At 50.9% G+C, this 17,767-nt stretch overlaps 1 protein-coding gene across 2 annotated transcripts in view; it reads right to left on the reverse strand.

The window, feature by feature from the left end:
* Positions 1–1,970: 1,970 nt before the first annotated feature.
* Positions 1,971–17,767, reverse strand: part of LMF1 (lipase maturation factor 1) — a 201,654-nt gene continuing 185,857 nt past the window's right edge. Inside the window, exons 8-9 of one of the 2 annotated variants that reach the window (XM_054080399.1) lie at positions 16,637–16,749; positions 1,971–5,122 (exon numbers count right to left, since the gene is read on the reverse strand). In XM_054080399.1, the coding sequence (XP_053936374.1) occupies positions 4,948–5,122; positions 16,637–16,749 (288 nt within the window). In that variant the 3' untranslated portion in view covers positions 1,971–4,947. The remainder of the gene's footprint in view (positions 5,123–16,636; positions 16,750–17,767) is intronic. The other variant, XM_054080398.1, reaches the window with a different exon arrangement.

Consider the following 17,767-nt stretch of genomic DNA (forward strand, 5'->3'; position numbering starts at 1 on the left):
TTTCTTCGCTCCTCCGTGATCTTGTGGGGATGCGCTCAAGCTGCCGTGGAGCGCCCAGCGCCGCAGCAGAGCCACCGACCGCCACACACACCGACAGAGGAGCACAGCTGTCGGAAGATTCATCCGTAACTCCCCAAACATCAATAACTTTCATTTAGGAAGAGAAAGGAAACGATAAATCTTATTCTTGATGCGAATGTCCCCTGAGATGCTCCCGTCTGCGGTGGGAGCCCGAGCTGCCCAGGGCAATGTGGGGTGAGCGCCTTGGCTGTGTCCTTCCCTTCTGGGCACTACGGGCTTTGGGACCTCGTTGGACCTCAAGGACAAACAGTAGGAGAGAGTGGGATCAGATCAGGCTCTGGATCGGGGGATGAGCTGGGAAAACACAGCCAGGAGAAGAGTTGTCACGGAGGGGGTCAGCCCATTGCTGTTTTGATTGATGGACCCAAACCCCGTGGAGATGCTGTTGGGACCCCAGTTCTCTGTGCTGGGTGCTTCGTGGGTGTCGCCCTCCCATCTTCAAAGACAGCTGAGGAAGAGGAGCTCGGCAGGAGCAGACCTCAGACAGAACTAGCTTTCAAATGGATTTACGACGCACTGATTTGGGAACGCCATAAAGTTTTCCTTCCAGTGCATAGCTCAGGGTGAAAAAACTCTCTCCAAGAAACCTTCTAGTCAACAGATAACGCAATGTGGTTCCGATTTCCTCAGCCCCTCAAAATAATTGTTTCTTTTCTTTTTTTCCAATTTTCTCCCAGGGGAACGTTTCTAATTTAATCCCCTGCCTGTACCTTCCTCGCTGCCTTTGAATGTGGATTCTCTTCCAGCCAGTGCTCCTGTGTGGAGCGAGAATTTCTGATTTAAAAAAGGGAAAAGAAAAAAAAAAAAAGCTTAACAAGGACAATGCACAGCAAAGAGGAATGGAAACGCCGGTCTGGGTTCCATTATCCCTGACCCAAAGGTTGGAAACCAAAAGAAATGCATTAAATTAGGGAGAGGGGAGGCCGGCAGCAGTGGCTGCGGTGACCGTCCCGCGAGGGATGCCCAGGGATGTCCCTCACCCATCACTCATGCAGGAACCTGCACCTTCACGTCGTTACTGAACGTGCCGATGCTCCAGCACCCATGGAGATGAACGGAGTTGCCTGTCCATGCCAGCTTGGTCACACTGGAGCCAAAGGATGGATGGGGATGGAGAGTAGGCAGTGCAGCTGTGGGCAGAGTCGCTTCTAACAGCGACCTAAAATCACCCAGCTTTGCATGGAAGATCTTGAGGCAGGGACACCCAGCAGAGGGATGGGTGCAGCCATGCTGTGGAATCTTAAAAAGGCTTTTTGTTGCGGTGAGCCCCAGCCCAGGGGTGGGGTTGGCTCTGAGCAATCAAGGATGGTACTGGTGGCACGGGACAGCTGGACACGGCTCTGCGGTGGAGCAGCTCAGCTCAGTTGTGGCTGCTCTAGGGGCTGGGAAGGTGATAAGTGCCTTTTCCTGGGAGGCTCCATGAAGCCACCTGGATGGTGTTTGCTGCTCTTGGCCAACTCACCTGCTGGAAAAATCCTGCCCAAGCGCCTGACTGCTGGGGTCATGGGATGGGGTCCAGCCTTGCTCTGTGCATCCAATTTCAGCCATGGGAAAAGAAAATAAAAAAACAGATAAAACCATGGAATGGTTTGGGTTGGAAGGGACCTCGAAGCCCATCCAGTTCCAACCCCTTTGCCATGGGCAGGGACACCTGCCACTGGATCAGGTCGCTCCAAGCCCATCCCAATTTGGCCTTGAACACCTCCAGGGATGGGGAAGCCACCACTGCTCTGTGCAACCTTCCCACATACAGAGGAAAGCATTTCTTCCTAGTATCTCATCTAAATCTCCCCTCTTCCAATTTAAAACCATTCCCCTCGTCCTATCCCTGCACTCCCCATTTCCTCCAGTAACAGTAACTGGTAGAACCTGGCCTCCATCACCCCCAGCCCCTCAGTGAGTTGGCCAAGCCAGGAAGGATGATAATGGGAGTGAGATGCAGGATCATCGTGTTCGCCCTTCGCCTTCCGTATGGTAATCAGTACAAAATGTCCTTCCATTGTTCACAGAAGGGCATCAGTTTTCAAAGACGGCAAATATTTAGGAAAACACAATTGAGTCATAAATATTATTTACAATTTGGAGCCCTATATGTTGCTCCAAGCCCTGCAATTAAACTATTTGTCTTGGTTTGAACACAACCTGGTAACATATAGGACTTTCCCGGTCTCCAGCCAAGAGTGTTAATGTCTTGCAGAAACGTGGCAGCTCTGAGGCATGAGCTCTGGATCTTTGCCACTGTCACCGCTTTGCCGGGTGCTGACTGCCAGTCATTGCTCCCTGCCTGCTGGCACATCGCTGGAAAAGCTGAGCACCTCCCGGGACCCCACAGAATCTGCCCCGCTGATCCCACAGGACCTCAGACCCTCCCAGCTCCCTGGCAGGAGGCCAGTAGAGGGTCCTCCTCCTCCCTCCAGCCATCCCGAGCTGGATCCACCAGAGATGGAGAAGCTGGGCAGGAAAAACAACCACAAACACAGAGGGAGCCCCGTGCAAAAGGACCCTCAAATGCTCTGGAGAAAGGAAGGGCGAGCTGTGCTCTTGCAGCCCTGGGATGGTGATCAGACACCTGGACACGACAACAGGCACTTCCTGAAATGTGAATAAGTGCTGTGACACCCGGGACTCACCTTATTCGTTGTCCATCACCGTGGCCCCGTGGGGGCCGCTGTGTCCCCGCTGAGCACAGCAGGGCAGGCGCTGGGGCCTGGGGCTGCCCTGCCAGGGCTGCTGCTGTTTGCCCTTTTTAACACTCTTAGAAAAACTAGAAAAGGAGTGAAGCCCCCTTTGGTCCTGCAGGAGTCGTTTGCTTTAATCCCCTTCCAGAAACACACTTTCAGTGGTGCCTGTTTGGTACACGCAGTCAAAGAGGGGAAAAGAAATGTGTACAACGGCATTTCAGTGCCCACATCCACAGCCCGCGCTGCCCCATGCCGGCACCAGTTGCCTCCTGGGTTTGCTTTTCCCTGCTTGGAGCCGTTTTTCTTTCCAAATCACATTCACTGCTTTTGGCAGATCTGTGCGGGAGGCAACGGGCTCAGCCAGACGAACCCAGGGATGGGAGCAAGGACACAGACACTGCCCCTGCCTCCAGGGTGCCCATCGGTCCCCACCAGGTTGGTGGCCACGGGGAAAATGGTTCTTGCCCCAAGCACAGAGCTGCTTCACAGCCCAATGCTTCTCTCTTCACTTATGTCTTGGGATGAATTTACTTTGCATTATTCTAAGCGTTCAAGCCACTGGAATTCCTCTCCAGGGAGGCAAGGGAATGCCACTGCAAGAACCCAGAGGGAAAAGCTTGGCAAACTCCTTTCTGTGCCTCTCCCTGCCCGCTCCCGGCGGTGCTGGACCGTGCCTGCGGGATGCTCAGCTCCTCCTGACCACAGGGTGGTCAGACACCTCCGGCACCAAACTCTGCCAGCTCCCCAAACAGGCGGATTTCAGCCCCCGGGGCCACCGACAAAAAGCACCAGTTATAAAATTCCCAGGTTAAGCAAACAGGAAGGCGCAGCCCCGTGTGTCTGCGCTGCCAGGCCAGGGCCCGTGCAAACAAGACCTGTTTAACCGTGGTGGGGCTGGCGGCAGACTTGTGGACTCCAGCCGCCTTTCCAACCCGGCTGCTGCTGCCCCACGAGCATCGGCAGCGATAGGACACGGGACGGGGTGGCCGCACAGGGCTGCGCTTGTCCTCAGGGCTGAGTCACAGAGCCCACACGGCAGCTCCAGCAAGGAGTTATTTCGGGTTTCTCAGCAAACCTGTGGCTTTTTGCAGGCAAGCCCGTTACAACAAGGTTTTGTATGCTTTACAAAGGTTGCTTTGATCTTTTTTCTTCCCTGCAAGAAACGTGTGTAGCAGAATGTGCTAACAAGCGGTCGATTATTATAAACTACCCCAGCCAGTCGCTGGCTGTTTCAGACGCCATCCACGTTCCGCTTGGTCGCATTTCCCTCCCATTGCTGTGATTTAGTCTCATCAAGCATAACCCACACGGTGGGACAATTTGGGGTGATTTTAAACACAGACCAAGATGAGGGAAGACTCCAAAGCACAAAGGATGGACAGGAAAAGGTGTTTTCCCCACCCTGGGATGCTGCTGTGCTGCCGAGGGATGAACTCTGGGACAGCTGGACCATGCCCAGCGCGCAGGAGATGTAGCTCAGCGTGATGACTGACCTGCGGAGAGAAGGAGGTGACCGAGCCCTTCCCAGGGTGACAATGAGAGCAGCGTGGGGACAGCTATGTTGGGAATAAAGTAGCTTTGATGGCTCGGTGAGTTGGTTGGGGCTGGTGTAACGTTGGCAGCGACCTCGGGGATGGGATGGGATGGGATGAGATGGAATGGGATGGGATGGAGAAGCAGTGCCCCATGTCAAGCCAGCATCACCTCCACATGAGCCAGCAGCAGAGCAGAACCCAGCTGCTCTGCTCGATGCCAGACTCCAGAGAACCTGTGGGCACTGGACGGCACTGGTTGATACAGGAGACCACCTCAAAATCTTCCCTCATGCCTCTGCAGCTGTCACACAAAGTAAGAGATTGGGGAAAGCAACACTCACACCTACCCAAAACTAAGTGCAGTATTTGTTCATCTTTTGGCCAAATTCTAGAGCTGACAATTTCCAAACAGAGAAGCCAATCATCAAGTATGTCTGTGGTGAAAGGGATGGACAGAAGAAACAGAAAGATAAGGAAAACAAGATCACAACAGCAGGTGGACAGGTTGGCTGGGAACTTTCTATAAAGTGTGTGTAAATAAGGATAGGAATAAAAAATACAGAGAGAGAGAAAAAATGTAGTTTGTAGGGGAGCTGAGTGCTTCCCCTCTTCCCCAGCCAGTCCCTCTTGACCTTGTTTGTCTTCCTCCATCAGTCCCGCACCGGGTAGGGCCAATTCCTGTCTTCATAAAACTTCTTCAGGCCCCGGAGGTTGACAGGAGGGAAGTAAGGGCCAATTCTCTTCCGAATCCACCACTTGCCCTCACTGGCGTGCTTTCCCCTGGGTTGGCTGAATTTGTACTTGAAGTGTTCTCCTCGGATCCACCTGCAGAGAAATAAAGCAGAGCCTGCTCAGGGGGAGCTGCACCGCAGTGGGTGGAGGCAGAAAGGCCTCACACCCTCTTTATGGTCCTCTGGGAGTGAAGTTTTTGAGCCTTTCTGTAGCTGGATGAGGAAACCAGCTTGAGGGTGTTCAGTGTGGCTGGCTTCCACATCCTGCTGCTCCCTCCATCCCTGGGATGTCCGCAGCTGGAGGCAGTGATGCAGCCACTCCTCCTGGACTGAGGCATCAGGGAGCACCCAGGCTCCTCCTGATGCAATTTCAGAAGGATGCACAAGGCAGAGGAGCTTTAAAACACCCTCCTGGCGCACTCCCCACCGCCACTGCACACCCAACACACCTCTCTACAACCAACTTTGAAAGAATAACAATAAAACCAGGAAAATAATTTGTTTTTTTCTTTCCTGAGAGCAACTATGGAGTATTTCTGCCTGGGACATAGAATTGGTTGGGTTGGAAGGGACCATAAGGCCCATCCAATTCCATCCCCTGCCATGGGCAGGGACACCTCCAACTGGATCAGGTTGCTCCAAGCCCCATTCAACCTGGCCTTGAACACCTCCAGGGATGGGGCAGCCACCACTGCTCTGGGCAACCTGGGCCAGGGCCTCCTCACCCTCATTGTAAAGAATTTCTTTCTAATGTCTAATCTAAATCTTCCCCCTCTCCAATTTAAAGACATTCCCCCTCATCCTATCCCTGCCCTCCCTGATAAAGAGCGCCTCCCAAGCTTTCCTGCAGCCCCTTTCAGTACTGGAAGCTGCTCTAAGTTCTCCTCAGAGCCTTCTCTTCTCCAGGCTGAACAACACCAACTCTCTCAGCCTCTCCTCACAGCAGAGGTGCTCCAGCCCTTGGATCATCTCCATGTCCTCCTCTGGATTCACTCCAATAGCTCCGTGTCCTTCCTGTGCTGAGGACTCCAGAACTGGACACAGGGTTCCAGGTGAGGTCTCATGAGAGCAGAGCCGAGGGACAGAATCCCCTCCCTCACCCTGCTGGCCAAGCTTGTTTTGCTGCAACCCAGGACACAGTTGGTTTCTCAGCTGCGAGCGCACACTGCCGGCTCATGTCGAGCTTGTCATCAATCAGCACCCTAAGTCCTCCTCCGCAGGGCCTGACTCCCACCGCAGCTCCCCCAGCATCCCTCTGCCCCAGCCAGCGGCTGCTCCTTCTGTTCCACCACTTATTAGCAGGGCTGCGAGCGCATCTGTTTTCTGGCTGCCCTGGGAGTTGACAGAGAAGGAGATTTTAAAACAGTGCAGAAAGAAGCATTCATCAGTCTCGCAAAACACATTCGGAGGCTAACCATGCCGCTCGGTTCGGGAGGTTTGGTCCCGCTTGATGTAGGGCATGCTGACAAGAGAAGGAGTAACACCCCGGTCCTCCGGTGTTGCGGTCCCTGGTTGCAGAGTGCATCGCCGCATTTGCTGGCTAAGTTCATAAAATAACCCACAATATAAAAATGTCAAAGTCATGTCAATGCTCATTTAAACCTGCTTTGCTTCACTACTAAAACACAAACCCTGCTACTGAGCAGGGCACCGTGCTGCCGCAGCTGCTCGCTGCCGGGGCTGCACCTCGGGCAGCCGTAAAGTTCCTTCCGACTGCTAAAATAATTAAGGATGACTCCTGTATATTTGCCATTAGTGCTCACCTTCGTAACACCGGCAAAAAAAAACAACTGCAGGGGGGATCGCAAGCGATGGATGAAACTGCACCCAATCGAAAGGTTTGCTGCAATCACATCCCGACATCTCAATTGAAATGGTGCTGGGTACCCAGATGAGCCACACAGAAATGACTCTCCTAACAAAACGCATTAACACGGAGCTGCTCATCACACCCATCACTTGCTGCCAACGTGCAGCAAGCAGCAGGATCATCTGCTTTCCGATTGTCTCCTGGCTGGAATGAAAACAGGATAAATAGACCCATGTTTCCCCCTCCGCTGAGGGGATCTGAGGATGCATTGGGGGATGCATTGGGACAGCTCTAGTTTTGACAGTGGGTAAGGACTGGGAGCCAAGCGGTGGGGATGGAGGTGTCCCCCTCTCCTGGCTCGCTGCCCGCTGACGGGGGCTGCAGGGAGGCAGGACACTAGCCCCCAGATAAGGGAAGGTAAACGGAAAAAGGAGGGAGGAATGCTGGAGCCCTGGATGGGGGCTCAGGATGTAAACCTGCATCTCATCACCATAAATACTGCCCTGCAGCTGCTGGCTTCATTACAACCAGGACCATTTCTACACCCTCTCTTTCCTCCTCTTTTTGGAGGCTGGCAAAAGTCAAGCGGGGGCTGAAGTGTTACTCCCACAGTGTTTACTTCACAGGAGCACAAAATTTCCTGTTAATAATTAGAGCGTTACTGAACAGCAACGTTCCCACGGGTCCAGGTAGCCTGCAGGCTCCTGTCCGGGATGGTTTGAGATTTCCAAGCTGTGCTGCGTGATTGCCTTCTTGAATTGAAAACACATATCCACCTCCTAAAAAGGCTTCAATGCCTCATTTTATGTCAGTCCGTCTCTGGCTGGAAGCCTCCCTCCACCTGTCACACCAGGGCTTTGGGGGGTTTCTCTTCACTAAGCCACTGCAGAGCAGGTCACAGAGATGATCCGAGGGCTGGAACACCTCTGCTATGAGGACAGGCTGAGAGAGATGGGGTTGTTCAGCCTGGAGAAGAGAAGGCTCTGAGGAGACCTTAGAGCAGCTTCCAGGACTGAAAGGGGCTGCAGGAAAGCTGAGGAAGGGCTTTTTACAAAGGGCATGGAGTGACAGGACAAGGAGGAATGGCTTTAAATTGGAAGGGGGAAGATTTAGATTAGACATTAGAAAGAAATTCTTTATGATGAGGGTGTGGAGGCCCTGGCCCAGGTTGCCCAAAGCAGTGGTGGCTGCCCCATCCCTGGAGGTGTCCAAGGCCAGGTTGGATGGGGCTTTGAGCCGCCTGATCCAGTTGGAGGTGTCCCTGCCCATGGCAGGGGGTGGAACTGGATGATATTTAAGGTCCCTTCCAATCCAGGCTGGACTCATCTCCACATACACCCATGACACGGTGTAATAGGATGTCCCTGGTGAAGGAACTATCTGCAAACCCCACCTGGCCAAGTTCCCATTTTCTCAATGAGGATGCTCAGCACAGAGAGCAGTTGACTTCTCTGAGCAAATAGGGCAGACGTAGGACACCTTGGGAGATGACAGTTCTCTGCTCAAACACCAAAGCGCCCTCTCTCCAACCTCAAGGACTGTCCTGTAACCCCTCTGGAATGAAAATTTCCTTGTCCCTTTCGAACGAGCTTGCCTGCACATATTAAATAATATCTATCATCTGATTTGGTCTGATTTTTCCCATATGTTCTCTTTCTACTAATATGTCTGCTATCAAAGAGCTCCACATGTAAAACTAGAACCGTGTGAGCATTCAAGCAACCATATGCAGTTGAAGATGCATTTTTGTGGCATAAAGTTTGCCTCTCTATCTGACTGTGTTTCAGGCTCCTCTGCTCAGAGTCAAAATCAATCTGAAAAAGCCCCCCAAGCCCTCTAACCTCTAAATTCAGCCACCCTCTGTCCCAGCCATGGTCACTCTGCCTCCCCCCGCCTGCTCCACCTGAGCCATAAGCTGGAGTGTTGGACCATAGGGACCACATCAGGATGACACGACCCACGGAGAAGGAGTCTGCGCAGCTCTGTGGGCTGTGGAGTTTGTAAACTCTATGGAGTCGAGCTCTTCCAGGAGCTGAACCACTCACTCAGTGATGAGCTACAAAGCTCTGGTGAAACACAGCCCATGGCTCTTCGTTATCCTGCGCCGCCAGCAGTTCTCTGGGATTCAAGACTCAAAAGGTTCCTCTAAGGGTGGGGAAGCCCAGGTTGCCCAGAGCAGTGGTGGCTGCCCCATCCCTGGAGGTGTTCAAGGCCAGGTTGGATCGGGCTTGGAGCAAGCCGGTCCAGTGAAAGATGTCCCTGTCCATGGCAGGGTTTGGAACTGGATGGGCTTTGAGGCCCCTTCCCACCCAAACCATGCCAGAACGCTATGATTCTGGTAGATGGAGGTAACAAAGAGCCCTTCTACGGCTGCAACAGACAACATGTACTGCAGGACAGAGAAACTGCAGTGGGAATACCTCTGAGCATCAGAATATGACAGTAGCATCCAGACCCCATGCTATCTTTCCTCTCCATCCTTCTCAGGGTTAGGAGCTGAGGGAGAAACTCAGAAAGCATGGAACCGGTGGGAATCTTGCCTTGCAAGGCTCAGAAATATAAAAGCTGTAGAGTTTAATACTCTCTGGAGCACCTCATTTCAGGGCTCATAGAGTTTACAAGCTACCCCGGTATTTATAATCTACCTGGGTACCTCAGTCCCAAAGTTACAGCATTTGCAAACTCCTCCAACGCTGGACTTGCTCCTTTCTCTTGGGATTCGGGACTGAATGCACTCCTGCAGTAACAGGGCTGAAGCCTCAACATCCCGGAGTCCATCATTTCAGGGCTCACAGAGTTTAGAAGTATCTCGGAGTCCCGGGCAGCAGGCAACTCAGGCGAGACACATGTTAGCATGGTTGCCTGCAGACCAAGAAACTGCTATGGGCTACAAGTCACCTCATCAGCAACTGCTCATGTTTTGTGCAACCTTGGGGCCCACATAAAAACATTCTGGCTGGTGGAAGGCATCCACAGGTCTCCAAGAAACCCCTGAAGCAGGAAACTGCCAGTACGCATAACCCTTGCTTGCTGCTCCGGAGAAATGAGAACATCTTCCAGAAGGTCATGAGGAGGCTACCTGCCTTCATCTACATCAAAAGCAGACTGGTGCCACAGGTTGTCACTCATACTGGGAGAAAGATGAGCAGAACTCATGTTTCAGAGGAGACAGACAGAAAGGTCAGGACAATGCTGGTTGTGAGCAGTTTCTCAGGATTTACTGAGCGAACGCAAGCTGGCAGCTCCTCCTGGCGCTTCAGAAACCACCGGGTACCAAAGCTGAGCATCAGGCTGAAGCAGCTCAGCCCAGGTTAGAATCACAGAATCACTAGGTTGGAAAAGACCTCTTGGATCATCGAGTCCAACCATTCCTATCAACCACTAAACCAGGTCCCTGCCAGACACATGAGGGCAAAGTAGTCACTTGAGAGGCAAGAAACAAGGTACAGACAGCTAAAGCAAGTCAGACATTCTCCTCCAGGAGAGAGGAAAGCATCACTGTGATAACAGCAGCAGTGATGGAGAACAAGACACAGATAGGCCCCTTTGGCAGCTTCTCCTGAGGTCCAACCCCAGTGCCTCGGAACAACCATGTGACGGAGCGACGGTGCTGATCCCTGTGTGCACGGCTGGAAGAGGGAGCACCACCAAGCCACTCAAAGGCCCCACCACTCCCCATGGGATGCCAGGACCCAACCACCACTACCTCGCTCTCAAATCACCACCCAAACCAGGCAAAGCTACAGCCTCAGGGAGGGCAGAAAGGCTAAAAATAATAAGCATGATTTTTTAAATCAATAGATTCATCCCGCCAGATGCCCGGTAGCAGCTGCACTGTTGCACTTTTAAGGTTTGATCATATATCAGCCTATTATGACATCTTCCAACTGTACGTGTTAAAAATTAGCGGCAATATTGGAGTTGTTGGGATGGAGGCCTAAATCTCCCAGACAGCTGTAATTAGTTCCAGAGGGTGCAGCTGTCTCCCTGCAACAGCTGAGGGGTTCGAGGGAAAAAAACAGTGCCGGTGGTTTCTGTTAGAATTAATGGCCTGACAGGGCAAGGCGGGGTGGGAGCAGGAAGAAAGAAACCAAAACATGGGGCGTCTTTGCAATTTGGTGGGGTTTTTTTTGGTTGAGATTTTTTTCTACCTTGAGGTTCTCCACTCCATTGTAAATCAGGGAGCAAGCGGCAGTGGAAAGTACAAATTCATTACAGTAACACAGCCTCCATCATCGGCTTTCTTGCTTATTCTAGCCCTGTTAGCAGGAGGGATCATAAATTCATCTTCAGCCAAGTTTGCAGAATAAGGGCAGTTCTATGGGTTGTTTTTCAACACCGCTGACTTCTCTTTCATAGAATCATGGAATGGTTCAGATTGGAAGGGACCTCAAAGCCCATCCAGTTCCAATCCCCCTGTGATGGACAGGGACACCTCCCATCGGATCAGGGGACTCAAAGCCCCATCCATCCTGGCCTTGGAACACCTCCACGGATGGGGCAGCCACCACTGCTCTGGGCAACCTGGGCCAGGGCCTAACAGTCTTCATAAGAAAACATTTCTTCCTGATACATCATCCCAATCTCCCCTCGTTCAGCTGAAATCCATGGGCAGGGACACCATCAAGCTTCCAAATCAGAGTGCAGAAGGAATGGTTTCCAGCTGAAAGAAGGGAGATTGAGATGGGGTCTTAGGAAGAAATGCTTTCCTGTGAGGGTGGGATGGCCCTGGCCCAGGTTGCCCAGAGCAGTGGTGACTGCCCCATCCCTGGAGGTGTTCCAGGCCAGGTTGGATGGGGCTTGGAGCCCCTGATCCAGTGGGAGGTGTCCCTGCCCATGGCAAGGGGTGGGACTGGATGGGCTTTGTGGTCCCTTCCATCCCAAACCATTCCATGATTCTATGACCATGCCCATGGCAGAAAGCCCATTGCTGGGACACCAATGGGAAAGAGAGGGGCAATCAATGAGAATACCAAATGCTCTATTCTTCTCGTGTCCCTGCAGCCAGGGAGAATAACACGGGAAGTGCCGCTTCTATAAGTAACACCACCACTACAAATCCAGGTCTTCAGGAGCTTTTTCAACAAATTGCTACTATAATTGGAATAAAAGTCCTGTAGTGAATATGATTTAATATCAGAGATACCAAACACTTTGGTCAAAACTAAACCTGATTTTTTTTTTGCCTCTTTCTGTAGGCAAAATCTGATTTTTGTTTTCTTTTATTGTTGCAGTCTGTTTCCATGACGGTGCGTTAAACACTTATTAATTTCTCAGCCAAAGCCCTACCGTTCAGATTTATGACGGCTGGTGTTTTATGAACTATCCGCCGCGCAAGCATATTTTGTAAATCGACATTCCACAAACATCACCGCGCTTGAAGTAAAGCTTCACACTCAGCTAGGCCGGGAGCTCAACAATACCCTCATTTTTAATCAGTCACCTGGTTCTCATTTTAAGTTTATCACACTTGAACAAATACTATAATTTCTAGAGTTGTAAAGGAACCTACAAACTTTGGTCTCAGAAATTTCATTTTGAAGGCATTAACTCATTTTGAAAGTCCCTTGGCTATTTAAGGTGTAGAGTTTCCATTAACAGAATCAAATCCGTGGAGTATGGAGTGTAATGTTCTTATGGAAAACAGTCCCTTTCCCTAATTATTTAGTCTAGCAGGGAATGAAAATAATTAAGTCTCAAAATTCCCTTTAGAGTGGAGTGGAGGGGTGGAATATGGTAGGAAAACCAGGGTTTTTTCTCCCCCAGCTCCTGTGGGGAGCCGAGCGTGGTGGGCACGGTCCTCAGCTGGACGGAGAGAGTGAGGATTTGCGGCAGTCACAGGCAGGTTCCAGCTCCAGGCAAGGGCACAGGGATGCCCTGAGGAAATTATCACAGCTACAGCCTCCTTGAATTACCTTTTGTTTACCACCGAGGCTTAAATGTAAGGGTTTTGTTCACAAGTAAAATGAAATTTTAACAAAACAGGTGATCACTGCTGTGATCCTGGCACTGAGGATGCTCGTATCCAGCACTCAGTTAAGACTACTATGGGGTCTGGATTAAAAAAGAAGGTATCCTGCTAATGCCTCTTCTTACACCTGGATTGGAGGATGCAGAGCAATCGCTTGGGTTCTCGCCATGGGAACATTGACCAGTTTTCTTTTGTGGGTGAAGCACTAACAGCAAACCAGCAAAAGATGAAGAAACGTAAATAGAAACAGGAATCGGTGACAGCCGTGAGAGCCCAGTGCAGAATCTGACCCCAATATCGTGACCCCGCAGGCGTTGAGTACCCACCGTGCCTCAGCCTTCCCCATCTCACCTGGGTCAGAATCTGGATGGTGCCAATGTACCAGGTGTTCAGATTTGACTCACCAAAACCCAGAATGTGACCCACAACCTGGGCTGCGGAGGGAAGCGAGGTGCTGGGTTTTGGTCTGAGCCAAAAGGAGCATTTGGAAACTGTGATTTTCATTTTACGCCACCCAAAAATACCCTTAGACCCATGAAAAACTTTTACAGCAAAACTAATGCCAGAGCAAAGGCAGCTGACACATAAAACCAGTGCTGGATCCTGATCTTTTCCTACTATAAACTAGCTGCTAAAGAGAGAAAACAGAGGCTGTGCTTTGGTTAAACCAAGGTAACGCATGAATCAAGACCCTTTTTGACAAGATCTACAGCACCGTGTGTTCAGCACAGCATCCGCGCTGCTGTGTAATGACTTCTTGGAGCTGCTTGTGTTCCTCTGTACGATCTGCAATCGTTACCCTTTAAAAACTAACAAAGATAAAGATTTGCTTTTGGCTTTGCTGTAAATTCCTGAATATTTCACTTCCTCACCTGTTACAGAACACAATAAACCCCACTATTCACCACCTGGAGCGATGCAGTGTTACCCCAGCCACAGCTCACTTCATTATTTTCATTTTAAAATGAGTTCCTGTGCTCAGCTACTTTATTTGAATTTCTTTTAGCACCACTGATGCCAGAAAGCATAGAAGAGGTGGAGCCCATCTAGGGCAAAGTCTTGGAAGGCAAGATATACATCTTGATTTTTAATCTGCTGTGATGTCTTGTTTTCAGCCTCAGCACCAGGAGCAATGTTTATGGCACTGGGGGACACGTGGTAATAAACAGCTCTGGGATTATCAAATGCTTCTATCACTCCATGAACCGCCAAAGCCGTTTATTGCCAGCAGCCGCCAGATGGTCATGACTCCTGGCTGCTGGCACCAGGGGACACCTAATTCAAGCTGGTGACTCGGTGACTAAAGGTCCCAGGCTCTGGTAGAGCCCCCGGGGTCAGCCAGCGCTTGGGGCTGACTTCTCCTTCTATTTTGTTTTAATTAAAAACAAGCAACGCAAAGGAATGCCCTGCAACGAACGCCACTTGGTGAATTTACAGCACCGAGCCTTGGGGACACAAGAGCAGTTTGGAGAGATTCAGCTGATAAATCCACGTGAGATGGAGCCGACACAATGTGGGTTCTCCAGTTGCTCCTCCAACTCAGCCTTGCAAAGGCTGCCCCAACACCATCTCCCGGACAACCTCCTGAAGGACCCAGCTCCTGCCAGGTCCCCGCTCTGTGCTCTGGTGTCCATTAGCAACCTAATGATGCTCCCATTGCCCTCACCACATGAGCAACTGTGCAGGCACTGGGGCTGTGCCATGCTCCTTCCTTGGCCATCAGAAATGTGCCACCTCCATGTGGCTGAGCAGCCCCCAACAAGGAGGTGGCAGGGAGCAGTGGGGAGGTCCTGCTCACTATCACAAGCTGCAGATCCTACTTATGGGTGATGAATGCACGTGTAGTCAAATGAAGGTCCATAAAACCCAAGAGAAAACATGGCCAAAATGAAAACACAGCCCAGAGCGAAGAGGTTTCACGTGCTCAACACCACTGAGTGAGACCAGCTGATTGCACAGCCTCAGTGTGCTGCTTCTCGCATGGAAAACCAATCCCAGCACAGCTAATCAGAGCTAAAACCCCTCTGTAAACATGATTAAAGCTGTATCTGTCTGTGGCAAGGGCTGCTCTAGCCCAGCACGCCTTTTGTAGCAATAATTAATAGAGGTTCCCCAGAGCCCTCCTGGACCAGAGCCAGGGCGTCATTATTTGTGTGTAACAGATCTGCTGCTGGTGTAACCCAACAAACTGTCACACCCTCAGAACTTGCCCTGAACCATAAACCATTGCTTATGGGAACTCTGGGGTGGCTGTGAGTCTCTGGGCTACGGGCAGGATCCTGCCCTGTGTGCTGCGAATGCCCGCTGCTTCACTCTGCGATGCCACATCGATGGGAAAATAGGTTCTTAAATGAGAATTATGTGCAACCCACCCAAAATAACAGTTCTTATAGTGGTCTTGGATCCTGTGCTTGGAGGGATTATGTCCCACCAGGCTGTACCGATACTCTGGCAGGTACCTGTGCACTATGAGACAGGGCTGGATGCCTGAGGAACCCCAGCAATGTAGTTATTAGAACTACTCAAATACGATGGTGGGAAACTCTCTTAGCAGTTGTATTTCAACCTGCGCTTCTGCTCTGGTTTGTGCAGATCACATACAGACACATGTTGAGCTCAGAGTACAAACCACTTTGGGCTTTAGACATTTATACCGTCTTGGGATGTTTAAACCATCTCAGAGGAAGAGCTTTGGTACAAGGTGGAAGGTAGAATTACGGAGTGTTCTGAGTTGGAAGACTCACGAGAATCAAGTCCAACTCCTGCCCCTACCCAGGACAACCCCAATGTTCACATTGTGGGGCTGAGGGCATTGGCCAGATGCTTCTGTAATATTGTCAGGCTCGGTGCTGTGACTGCTTCCCTGGGGAGCTATTCCAGTGCTCCCCACTGTGCACCCTCTGTGGGAAGAACCTTTACCTAACATCCAACCTAACCTTCCCTTGGTTCAACTTTCTGCCATTCCCTTGGGTCCAGAGAGAACTCAGTGCCTGCTCCTCCTCCTCCCCTTGTGAGGAAGCAGTAAATTTTGATGAGGTCTCCTCTCAGTTGTCAACGTCTGAGCTAGAAAAGGAGTCTCTCCTCAGAAGGTCTGGGGGACGCACTGTTCTAACACTGAAAAACAGCGGCAGAGTTCAAGGGGAAGGCCTTTCATGCGGTGCCATGAACCTTCATCCTTGTTTGCTGTGCATCTTTGAGCCTCAAACGGAAAATATTAGCAAGAGCGTAATACTACTTGAGTTGATCCAAAATTTCCCTAAAATGTTTTCTCAGCTAAAAATAACTTCATCAACAAAACAGACACTTTTGTGAAAAATGCCTTTTGTAGCAAACCTTGGGTTTTTTTGTCTGAGCCTTTCACTTGCCGATGTTTGCTTTGTCTCTTCATTGAAAATGCAAACACTCCCAAGACAACTGTCCACAAAAACAATCCCTTCTGCAGGACTGTTCTGTCTTTGAAGCACTTCCACAGGCCGGTTGAAATGGCAGTTTTGATCTGAGCTCACCAAGTGATCATGGCAAAAAATCTAAAGCTGATGGGGAGGAAACCACTTTGGCCATCACGATTTCTGTCCAAGAGAAGCAACACTGAGGCCTTCATGGAGCTGCCTGGGAATGGGCTCAGCCAAAGCGTCCTTGGGTCCCCTCCAGGAAGGTATTAAGGTTCTGAGAGCACCAGCTCTTCGTGGTGTCCTCATATTAAACTCACCCTATTTATTGGGCACCATCACATACAAAACTCAATCCATCATCAGAAACCACATCCGAGATAGGAACAACATGGAGCCCAGGTACTTCCAGTACCCTTCACAAAACTCAGAGCTTACCGTGGAGGTGTTTTGCCCGCAAACGGGTTGGTGGCCATCAAGGACAAGGCCTCCTCTTCCTGGGCCAGCAGCTTCCCAGCCAAGTGGATTATCCATTCATTCTGCTCGTAGGTCTGGGGGAAGGAATAAGAAATACAAATGTCAAGGACTGCTGGGCTCACAGTGTTATTAGTATTAAAGACTTCAGTGAGGTCTCTGGGGAGAGATTACAACGATTCCGGTAGCAAATGATGAATTTCCTGGTGTTGCAAAGAACAGATCCCACGAGATCCAACGCCTTCAGGTCCAGACCAAGACCCTCCAGAATCTGTGGGAGCAGGGAATGCTTCACATTGCTTGTCTCATCTGGAAACCATTCTCTAGGGTATGGACAACTGAGGGTGAGCAAGTCACAAAAGTTTAATAAATTGTTTGTCAGCTGAGCTGGGATGGCTCCATGTGCTCTACCAGCCTGCCCCAACGGCAAAGTAGCATCCTCTATCTCAAGCATGCCCAAAAGAATTCACGTTCCAGCTGAAGAGGGTGAAGAGCATGCCCACGGCCAGTGGCCACAGCTCAGCTGACGATTAGAAACCAAACGATGGTCAGGGATGCAGCTGCACTTTCACCCAGCCCAGACAGTGACCTCTGCTCAAGGCATTCCTGCCAGCCCTGCATCCCTGCCAAGCCCACGGCACTGCTTCATCCCAGTGCCAGGGAGAAGCTTACAACTGGTGCTACCAGGAAAGCACAGCGCCTCCCTGGTCAGGGAGATGTGTAGGACAGACACAGCTATGGGCAAGAGGCACCTGCCCCCCGGTCCAACAGCCATCAGCTGTGGCTCATCCTGCACCTTGGATCATGAATCTCTTCTTGCCTCCACACATCTCTAACACAGCTGGAGTGCTCTTGCCAATTCTGCACCCCAAAAACTCGATTTAAATAACTTTTTTTAGCAGCAAGCTCCACGGAGGAACAGTAATGGCAGGGTTTGAAATGACAATCCATCCATCAATTTAAAACCGGCTGCTTTCCCCTGTTGAGTTATCCAAGAGAAAACAGAAGAAAGTGACTTAGGGAGAAATGTTTTGCTGTGAGGGTGGGGAGGCCCTGGCCCAGGTTGCCCAGAGAAGTCATGGTTGCCCCATCCCT

The sequence above is a fragment of the Cuculus canorus genome, chromosome 15 (assembly GCF_017976375.1).
Source record: "Cuculus canorus isolate bCucCan1 chromosome 15, bCucCan1.pri, whole genome shotgun sequence".
Classification (NCBI taxonomy): Eukaryota; Metazoa; Chordata; class Aves; order Cuculiformes; family Cuculidae; genus Cuculus; species Cuculus canorus.